The sequence below is a fragment of the Alosa pseudoharengus genome, unplaced genomic scaffold (assembly GCF_046254945.1).
Source record: "Alosa pseudoharengus isolate Yale_2024_CS ecotype anadromous, Long Island Sound unplaced genomic scaffold, YU_APseudo_1.1 YU_APseudo_1.1_scf_1, whole genome shotgun sequence".
NCBI classification, from domain to species: Eukaryota; Metazoa; Chordata; class Actinopteri; order Clupeiformes; family Clupeidae; genus Alosa; species Alosa pseudoharengus.
Window position 1 is genome coordinate 58,685,118 of NW_027468564.1, and position 10,642 is coordinate 58,695,759.

The following is a 10,642-nucleotide window of genomic DNA, read 5'->3' on the forward strand; positions in this document are numbered from 1 at the left end:
TTAGTTTAAGTACCCAAAATTGGAGTGATTGTCATGAGCAGTGGTCATTTTCAGTCCATAGCCAACAAAATGACAAAGGTAATTTATTTTCAGAATTTGAGGTATGCATATTGTAATTCACCATGTGCTGTTCCACAATAAGGCCCACATTGTTTTTAAAAACCATATGAAGACCGTTTACCTTACACGACACATAAACTTTGTTGTCATCACAGGACTCCTAGTGTAGCTGCTCCTTTTAGACGTGTAGCTGTGTGTCTGTGTAGCCGCTGAGTTTGTGTGTAGGTACTAGATCGTCTATTCCCCCGTGGTTCTCCAGCCTCTTCTCCATGCTAATGAGCAGCTTCACACCATCCACAACCAGCTGGACCACACCCACCTCTGTGAAGCCAATGGTGGGAGTGTTGGTCACTATGTACAGGCCGGGTTTGTCTATGGAGGAGACAAGGCATACATGGTAATGTATGATCTCAAAAGGGACAATTTATACCACTTATAGAATACAAACAAAAAGAAATATTGTATAGTAACACAATGCAAGAATTCCCTTTTTCGTCTATTTTCAACACACTGGGTATCAACCACCCACCAATTCATCTAGAACCAAAGGAAAGGGTCATGCTCCTCACATGACAACAAAGTCACATGGTGCAGTACTAGGTGTTTCCGGCGCACATGGGCACAGTCAGAGACTCCATTATCTGTTTTTAAGTCAGCGTAGCATCAAAATGAGTTTGAAGCCATTATTGTGAGATAAAATAATTACACTGTGTTTTTTTTTAACATATTTAAGATCTTTGCTAAAGGATACGGTGACACTGGATGTGCACTGTATTTCCAAATAAGGTTTAGCTTCATTATATGACATCTCACTGGAAAACCTACCTGCTGATTATGACCAATGATGCAACTTTAAGTTTGTGACCCCTGTTACCCTTGTATGAAAACACAAAAATAGTGTTTGCTTTTTGTACAGAGAACTGACCCTAGGTCTGCACTTAGCTTGCTTGGCTTCTTAGCTGCAAAATTGTTAACTGATATCTGTGTCTCAGATGTAAGGGACACTGAATGAGATCACATTGGATGCTGTCCTTCTTCATTAGTCAGCCTAAGACAGGAGAATTGCATTACTGCATATAAACCTACCATAGAGTAGTGTTGTCTTGGGGAGGGGTTTGGTAAGACCATATCACACTCCTAGTTTTGGTGATATGCATAGAAGATCTGTATACATGCAGAGTTCTGGGTTTACCAAATATCTACATATAGATGTTGCTGAGGTAAACTGTTTTGAAAAAACTGTGAGGCAAAAGATTAGTCTGTAACTCAGTTGTAGATAGTTTTACAGACCTGTTAGTGCTACCCATCAGATGGCTCTATTTCTATACCATAATACATGGTGAAAAAGAATTGATGTGGCTGTAGTACCAGTAGGAATCATGTGGAGGCGCAGTCTGTCCAGGACATTCTCAAGGCGCTTGTGACCAGGCAGGTGCTGCAGCCTGACGGTGACGCTGGCCTTCAAGGCTGTGCCCACCTCGGCAGGAGAGCTCACCACCCAGCCCAAGTGTTCCTTCCACACAAATGTGTGGCGCAGATTTTTGTACAGTTTCTCCAGCTTTGACAGATGGAATAGAGTCAAATACAGAGCACAAGTGGTTTAAGCGGTCAAGTTGTTCCAGACAATAAAATAGCAAAAAGATCTCCCCATACCCTCAGCAGGTTGGCACAGATGCAGTCAAATGCCAGCTGGAGATTGGCGTCTGTTCTGGTGCACTCAAGTTTGAGATGGTCCTCAAAGTTGACCAATATGACCAGTTGTCCGTCCTCACTCACCCTAGGGAGTAGAGAGAATATAATTCATGTGTATATTCAAAATCCCCAAATGACAATCTCTCATTACTGTTGATGAACAGTTTTGAAGCACAATATAGATAGAGTTCTAGACCTAATGTTTGTTTTACCTACCACACAGCCCTGGCACTGGGCCAATCGCGGGCCACTCCAATCTTGCACATGGCAGGGGATGGGCTCATCATGGACAGCCCCTTCCCATCGCCATCTTGACTCAGCTGCTCCATCGAGTACAGCTTGCCTGGGAACTCCTCAGACAACTTGGTCAGAGCTGAATAATGAGCCATCAGGAATGTGTTATACAAAACCCATGCATGAAATATCACATTTACCATGCATCTGTATTGACCTGTCTTTGAAGCAGTGTGACAAATTAAAAACTACTTTTTTGTCAGCACAGATGATTCATCAACATTTTTGTTGTTTTGTTAAATAGATTCAATGTATACTATTCAAGGCCCCACTTGAAATACAAGAAAATATAAATATGTTTATCATAGGAATAAGCGAAACACTATTGCTCATTATTTGTTGTTCACTATTCTTGACAGCACAGACCCACCCCCATGAGGTTAATATGATCATATTACATCACCAGACTGTTGTGATTAATATAACTTCATTTGTAGTATTTCCAACTCTTTAACCAACACAAAGTACTATCAAAATGTACTGCAAGATGTGTGATATCTCTTCTGAGGACACTTGCTGATGTGTTTGACCGTGCTGATGTCCGAGTGTGTCTGGTACCTTTCTGTGCCAGTGAGAGAAGTGCCCTGCGCTCTCCCCTGCTGCAGTGCATTGGGAAGCAGAAGTCCTCCACACAGCGAGCCGCTCTGATCTCACAGCTCACAGCATAGGCCGCATCAAAGTCCTCCCCTCCCTACACACACACACACAGCTCACTACACAGTACACACATGAAGTAGGAGGAATAATCCAGCACGTGGTATGCAGTCGGTGGGACCAAACCTTTAGGTTGCCGCTGTTGAAGTCACTCTCCTGTGTACTGGTCATTTTGTAGTCATGATAGGCCTCAATGATGCGGTCAAAGAAGTCACAGAAGAGGATGTAGGATTGGGCATCGCCAGCCAAACAGCCCACTGACTTGACCTGACCTGGCTCTGTGGGCTTACCTAATGATGGCAGGCAACATGACATCAGACACAACAGTTAACTTCTGGAAACTATGCAGTGTACACATGGTATACTAGCATTACTATTAATGGCTTGAGATGCATTAAAACAGAAATACATTATAGTTATACATACTATTAAAGTTATAACATTATAGTGATTTTCACACATAGCGTTGTTGACTAATTACAGACATATAGCCATATGTGCTAGAGTTGTGCACTAAAAGGTGAATTGTACTGTATTGTATCATTTTCCAGTGCACCTGTCTGCTCACAGAATGAATGATTTAAATTTGCATGTTAAGCCCATACTCACACACAAACCCAAACCCTCCCCAAGCTCTATGAGGAGTCACAGAGGGGGTTTTGACATTTTAGAGACTATGACCCCAACTGTGGTGCTTCAGACCTGCTGAATCCCATCAAAATCCTGCTAACGGACACTGGGGTTGAGGAGGCAGGGCAGAGGGAATGTAAACATGCTGCTTTGTACACTTTACCTCTGACTTGTTTCATTGACACTTTAAGACACATACACAGGAGTGAACACACACACACACACACACACACACACACACACACACACACACACACAGACACACAAACACTCAAACATATCACCAGGGTCTTCTAAGCCAGGCCGAATGATATCGTCAAAGATGACTCCACTTTCTGTGGCCCGGTTGAACTGTCGCGTGTAAAGATGCAGAGTGAGGATTTCGCCCATTAAAGTGTGATTGCCCCTCAAGTAGGGGAACTCTTCCTGAGGGGAACCCCTCTTCAAGTTGAAACGGCTCATGGGGTCTATAGGAAAAGTGCTCTGAAGAAGCAACAAAGCATGGTGTATCACGATGAGTGGTAGTGCATTAGCAAATAACAACACTGTTGTTCCATGGGTTCATATAATAAGATAGAAAAAGTAGACACAGTAAATAGTACATTCAGTAGATACATAAAGTAGTACAGTTATGACACATTTTAATCAACACTTAATGTATATGGGGATGACTTAAACTAGTATCCAAGGTGCCAGATATCTCGCTAAACTGAAACACTTAGAAAAGTTAGGCTTTTTGCACATCAATTTGAATAATATGGTAATACCCTGCTGGTCAAGGCATTACAAAACCTCCCAAGAATGTCAATGTTGTTTAGGGAGAGGTGATAACTCAATCAATCTTTGTGGGTACCTCAAGAATAGGCCTGTACTTGGCCTCCAAAGGAAATTCAAGTGGGGCTGAAAAGAGAAGGTTGGCGTTAACGTTTGTCCTCAGAAAGAGAACTGTGCACAACAGAGCTATTGTTTAATCTCCCAATGTTTAATTAATTCTTCACTGCAGCTAGATACACATCTGCTAACAGAATGAAAGCACACTGCAAAGATCTACTAGCAAGCCACAAAAGGACAACACATGCCGTAAGGACAGTACAGTAAGGTTGCACGTCTACTAAATAGTTACTCCACATACACACGTACGCCACAGAGGACATGCAAAGGTGTTAGACCAACGGTGGAACTTACATTTGAACTTCCTCCATTTCCTCTGATGTGACCACATCTTTTTGGTTGTAGGGGAAGCCTGCTTAAGGGCACCGAGATCAGAGAGTCTAGAAGCTCCACAGCCAGCTACAGACCAGGCAGCAAAGCAACAGCAGAAGATATGTGTTACTGATGAATGTTGTCCTTCCTTAACAAAAGAGCTATGAATAGCCAGCGGAGGCCTCATCAGACGAGTCACAGCTATCTCTGTTGTCACCCACCTGCTTGGCTTTCATCCCCCACAAAGCCCTGCATTACACTTGAGGTATCATGTTGCCTTTGGCTTCAATTTTGTGTCTATTTTTGCAACTGTGTTACACAGTAGTACTGGCGCTGTGTGCTGTGTTGTGTGTTGTATGTTGTGTGCTTTGGATAGGGTTAGATGTGCAGTGCAGGCGTGCAGGTTCTGAAACGGTTTCGGAAGTTTCAGGTGGAGGCTGTGTCGAGAGGGAGAGCGCGAGCTGAAGTGAAGCAGTGTCTGGTAGCTATTCTGAAGTTGCCATATGAATCTGATGGTGCGAAAGAGGCCATGGCCCTGAGTCATTTCACACTATGACATCCTGTTAATACCACCAGGAGAAACGGTGCTCACACATTGCTTCACTTGGCCCCCCACCCCCCCATGGAGCGGTTAACATACCCACGGATGTGCTCTAGTACCATCAAAGAATGGAACAGAAAAAATGACAATGTAGCAGTGAAGAATATTCAAAGATGTATTTGTAAGATGCATGAGTTTAGCTTTGAAAAAAACATATAGGCTGCCTGTTGAAAATTCACATTGTGGGGGACTTTTAAGTTCATTATTAACACGATAACTTAGATTAGGTTAGATTAACAAGATATCTATAACTCACAACTTCATGAAAACTGAATGGGTGAAAAATGTGAATACACATAATTCTCAATTTGCCTTGAATTATAATTTTTTTAGCCAGTGCATGTTTTTAAAAAAATATATTTTGGGGCTCTTTGTCTTTATGCAGACAGGACAGTGAAGGGGGACAGAGAGCTGGGGGAGTGGGAGAGAGACGGGGTGGGGTGAGGAAATGACCGCTGGCCAGACTCAAACCCTGGTCCCCAATGGCTCCTGGCATGGATGCTGAAGCCGCTTGCGCCACAGTGGCCCCAGCCCGTGCATTACTACTAATCTACAACACAGACACATAACTGAACTGTCGGTTAGGTGTGAGTATGCTATAGGTCTTCCAGTCCCACTGTGTCCACCTGCACCTTGATAAAAAGGGTGTCGTCGCGCACATACACGGCATTCTTCGGCGCCTCCAAGTTGGTGTGGGAGACAAACTGGTGGTAACCGGCAGCCTTGTTGGCATCGCTGCGGGGCCGGTGGAAGCTGTCATTGTCAGTGTCCGGGGTGAAGCCCATAGTGATGTGACTCCGCGCTCCGCTCTGATCCAGCACTGAAAACACCACGGGCTGGTGGAAGGGCCAGGGCAGCAGGGAGTCAAAGTCCCCGCGCATCAGCATCAGGTACAGGGACAGGTGGCTCCCGCGGCCGGGCCCGTCGCCCCCCAGGTACACGCGCGCGCTCAGCTTGTAGCCGCTGCGGCTGGTGTAGAAGGGAGGTGCGCTGAGCGGGATGCCAGACTCTTTCCTGCGTCGGTACTCCCGGATCTTCCAGATGAGCTTGCCATCGTACGAGGTGGACTCTAGGTGGCGAAAGCGCTCCTCGTTGTTCTGCAGCTGCTCCACATGGATGGACAGGAGACGGCTGTGGCGCTGGCAGGTCTGCTCCAGAACACCTGAAGGGGCACGCGTGCAAACAGTCACATAGCTGGATGTCCTCAGAGCAACCCTTACATTCAGGTATTCATCAGGGGCGCGTTTCCCAAAACCATAGTTGCTAACTAAGTTAGCAACTTTGTTGGTTGCAATGCAATTTCCCATTGCCAACCAACTAAGTTGCTAACAGGTTAGCAGCTATGGTTTTGGGAAATGCACCAGGTTAGCAAACAGGTTAGCAACTTAGTTGGGGTGCATTTGGGAAACGCGCCCCAGACTGAGATGGCACGCTTATCAATGTGAATTGCAGAATGTGTCGACGCTGCTGAAATCTTCCAGCATGTTCTGGGTGTTCTCACGTGTCCTCTCACCCAGATGTTCTCGGAGGACCTCCGCTGCATCGACCCGCTGCCTGAGGGAGTCCAGCGAGGCTTTCAGGCTCTGCAGCTGCTCTTGGCCAAAGTCTGTTCTCAATACACACCTCAGAGCCTGCAGTTGCTGCTGTACGCTGGACACACATTCTCTCTGCTTCTCCAGAGAGCACTGACACACACACACAGGCAAAACATCACAGGTCAAAGGTTAGCTAAACTCCATCAAGGATTTGACTTCATTTCAGAAAACTTCAGGGATGTTCAGGTTCAACAGCTCTAAGAAGACAATTAGTGCTAACTTCTAGTGTCACGTCTTTCCACAAATAAAAGTAGTTTTTTATACATTCAGCTTTCTTACAAAAACTAGACAATTTGGAGAAAATGCTAAGTTAGTCACAGTTTTGATGATGCTTCAAGTGCCATCTTACCGTGAGGGCAGAAATGGTGCGGTCACACTTGGAGACCTCTCTGTCCAGCGTGTTGACCAGCAGACAGCTGTTCTGCAGCACACTGTGTCTGTGCACCAGGTCTTGCTGTAGCTCTTCTACCTGCGCACGTTAAGCAGTGAAGAGTGACAGACAGAGTGCATTAGAGAGTGTTGAAGGAAATCTGATTGTTATACTTTGTGAATTGTTTGGTACTTCTTAATAACTGTTCTTACCTTTTTCTCCAGCATACTATTGCTTTCCAAAACCAGCAGAACATGGTGATTAAACTCAGTACTTTCATGGACTTGAACAAGAGCTCTCTTGGCCTGTAAAGGGACGGGGTGGTTAGTCTGTATCATCTACAAGACATCAAAAGTCAGTGAAGGTGAAATGTGAATTGTCAAATGTTTCTTCCTACAACATGACTGAGAGACATTGGCAGAACAAGAGCAGTCTGAACATGGGCATACCCTGGTGCTGCAGCCATATTTGCGGTAAGAGCAATCTATCTCTTCTTCAGGACACTGGTCAGCATGCTCATGGAGCTGGTGAATGGACAAGAGACAAATTAAAACTCAGATCCAGCTAGGTGGAGCAAAGCAAATTGAAGGTGAAATCTCACTTTATTCCTTTTTATCCTTTGAACACATTTGTTGGGACACTCCACTTCACCCTCAGGACAAATGGCTTGTTCATGTTTCTGTGGACATAAATGTAGGTTTATGTGCTTAACATTAACATCACCACATTTGCATTATTTGTTGTTGTTGATTCATTGCAGGTGACTGAAATAGGACACTTCCAACCTTCAGCTGGCCCAGTGGGAAAGGTTTTTTACAGTGAGTGCACAGCTCAAGACGAAACACGCAGCCACTCTTCTGATGCTCCTTCAGGTCTTTTCGTTGCATTACTTCTGTGCAGCCATAGTTTGAGCACTGTACAGACTCATATTCACAACATTTCAGGTGTTCCTATAAAACAGAGAGAGGGAGGGAGAGAGGCAAGCAGTGACATATTCATACAATATTTATGATTTATGAATATTTTTAGCTACTTTAGCTATTTTATTATATTTGATTCTAGTCTTTCTACTTTACATTCGATTTCATCCATGTGGCATTTCCTGAGCTAAACTACATTGAGTATGGGTTTCTCTGTCATAGGTGAGTTTAAGCACAATTCCATGTCCTTTAAGCCTAATAATCGTCAACATCAGAAACATCAAAAAGATAAAGACAGACAGGACCAACATTCCGAAAGATGAATTAGGCCAACAAAGTGACTGAATGTATCAGGTGTAAAGCCAGAGGAAGAGCCAGGGGCTCGAAACGTTGCACGCAAAATAAAAAACCTTTCAAGGGAGCTATATGGTGTGCGGATCACTCTCTCTTATTTTACTTTTGGAGTTATTTCTCTGATCCAGCACCCATCCATAATTGTGAAAAGGGATATGTGCTACTCAGGTGTGAAGCCAACCTGCAAACGGCTTAGAATGGTCTTGTGTGAGCAGGCTGATGCATTTGTACAGTACACTTCCAGGTTTAGCAGTTCTCTTCGACAGCAGTTGTCCTGAAACACCTGCCATGACAATCAAATATTGTGAAAGGGTTTTCCTCTGTCTTTTTGCAGATTTTTGAAAACAGTAGGCCTATAGGCCTAACAGTATATTTTTACCTCGTCTGACTTGATAAGCATGTTGTCTAATGGACACTTTGGACTCGTTTTGCTGTCTCTGGAAAGGAGATAAAGATAATATTCAAGCATTTGTTAAAATATAGTCTATGAAAGACTACCAACGAGCAATGGGATGAGTCTAGCCTCCCATCAAAGCCAACTTACAACAGTACACGGATGCACTGATAGCAGAATATATGTCCACACCCTGCTTGGTGGGGATTCAGCACGACACTGTTGCAGACAGGGCACATGTACTGCTCCCCAATACATTCCACGAAGTGCAGAGTCCGGGCAGAAAGAAGAGACTCCAGCTCCCATGACTTCACACCACCACCACCACACTGTCTTGATTGCTCTTTCGACCATACGCATTCATTCTCCTCTGCGGACATGAGTATAGCCTATAAATGAAAAACGTCATACAAATATTCACTTAAAGTAGGCTAACAATGCTTAAGTAAATATGTTACAAAGGTAGACTTTTCCACATAGGTCAATAAACTAAATCTAGTGACATAAACCAATAGGCTACACTCTACATTTGCAAAACAGAAATCCCCTTCCGAAACGGTGTGCTCGTAGGCTGACAGACAACATGACTTCCCTCCATATCCATCAGAGCTCACTAGAACCTCATTAGTAGAAACTTTTCATTGAGGCACAACAAAAGTGACATGCATGACGAGCATGACAAAAGTCTTCAGTGGGGTAGTTTATATGGTGCTCTTATGCACCTTAACTATGCTGATGGTGTGCGTAATGCCAGCACTAATACACTGTTACAACAGCGTTCTCAGCACTTCTGGGGAATCCCCATCTCATGCTACATAAAGACCAGTAGTTATGGCTCTTGTGGAACAACATTAACATGAATTTCATGCAATAAACCTGGTGTTTTATCTCCTGTGAAAGACGTAATAATATTTTATGTACAGCGTGTTATAGGATTAAAATAAATGTAATTTGAACTTGCTTTCGTTTTCACCAGTGCTGTTATTAAGCCAATGCATGATTTTAAAACTCACCAAATGCAGATATACCTCACAATTGAAGTAAAATGTGCGTAGATGTTACGGTCTGGATAGTCAATTGTCCCACCTGTTCAGTTGACAGTTCTTACAGGAATATAGCCTATCTGCACGGGCTTCTTACGGTAGTCGCTCAAATCGCACAGCCTACTACGTCAGAACTGAACATGGCGCGTTGCCACTCAATAAGAGCGGAAAAAAGACATGACAGGAACTGTAGTTCATGCTGAAGAGAGAGCGAGAATAAAAACGTCCAGTGTTTGAGGTCTAATGTCATCATAAGTTATAAAGGCTATCAATAGCCTAATAAATGCACTAATTAAGACAAAGCATAGGCACTTTACAGTTTGAGGCACAGAGTACCTGTTTAATAGTACAACATTATACAATAAACTACTCAAGTTAAATGCAAGACAGTTTAGGCTTCAGCATGCAGACATACAATTTTTCGGAATAACGACGTATGTGCATACAAGTGCCTGAACAAGTCAGTATAAAAGTCTTTACAAAGTGAGGTCTCCACAGCATGTGCGATTTCCTACCAAGGGCATTGGGGCATGACAGTAGGCTACCGCAAGAGGGAAGACTACAGTGAGGTCTAGAGGGCAAACATCCAACATCCCCATAGAAAGTTTAGTTCAGCAGCCTTCCTAGAAGTGTACAATATCTGGGATATAAAAAAAAAAGCTTCTTACTTTTCCATTTTATTCAGCTTGTTACATACAAATACAATGCAATTCCACAAGAACTTAACAATCAGCCTTTTTTTCATTTCAGTGCATGCCACGTAATTCACCCATTTAAGCTGTGATTTAACAAAACAAAAGAAAAAAAAAGACATATTCCATTTACAGCTTCT

General features: G+C 43.6%; 2 protein-coding genes across 5 annotated transcripts; both read right to left on the reverse strand.

The window, feature by feature from the left end:
* Positions 1 to 44: 44 nt before the first annotated feature.
* Positions 45 to 5,110, reverse strand: LOC143134950 (creatine kinase, testis isozyme). 2 transcript variants are annotated; one of them, XM_076295695.1, is made up of 9 exons: positions 4,516 to 5,110; positions 4,184 to 4,230; positions 3,615 to 3,813; positions 2,827 to 2,990; positions 2,605 to 2,737; positions 1,969 to 2,125; positions 1,714 to 1,837; positions 1,429 to 1,618; positions 45 to 381 (listed from the first exon to the last, which is right to left on the reverse strand). In XM_076295695.1, the coding sequence occupies exons 1-9, from the start codon at positions 4,718 to 4,720 to the stop codon at positions 239 to 241; spliced, it is 1,362 nt and encodes a 453-aa protein (XP_076151810.1). In that variant the 5' UTR covers positions 4,721 to 5,110; the 3' UTR covers positions 45 to 238. The 2 variants fall into 2 exon arrangements, with proteins under 2 accessions (XP_076151810.1, XP_076151805.1); XM_076295690.1 differs by having other exon boundaries at positions 45 to 432.
* Positions 5,111 to 5,228: 118 nt separating this feature from the next.
* Positions 5,229 to 9,958, reverse strand: traf5 (Tnf receptor-associated factor 5). Of its 3 annotated transcripts, none has more exons than XM_076295699.1 (11): positions 9,796 to 9,958; positions 8,918 to 9,156; positions 8,753 to 8,810; positions 8,555 to 8,656; positions 7,885 to 8,049; positions 7,701 to 7,778; positions 7,549 to 7,623; positions 7,312 to 7,404; positions 7,079 to 7,198; positions 6,648 to 6,819; positions 5,229 to 6,296 (listed from the first exon to the last, which is right to left on the reverse strand). In XM_076295699.1, the coding sequence occupies exons 2-11, from the start codon at positions 9,145 to 9,147 to the stop codon at positions 5,731 to 5,733; spliced, it is 1,659 nt and encodes a 552-aa protein (XP_076151814.1). In that variant the 5' UTR covers positions 9,148 to 9,156; positions 9,796 to 9,958; the 3' UTR covers positions 5,229 to 5,730. The 3 variants fall into 3 exon arrangements, with proteins under 3 accessions (XP_076151814.1, XP_076151822.1, XP_076151811.1); XM_076295707.1 differs by having other exon boundaries at positions 8,960 to 9,156; positions 9,781 to 9,958; XM_076295696.1 differs by having other exon boundaries at positions 9,781 to 9,958.
* Positions 9,959 to 10,642: the final 684 nt, after the last annotated feature.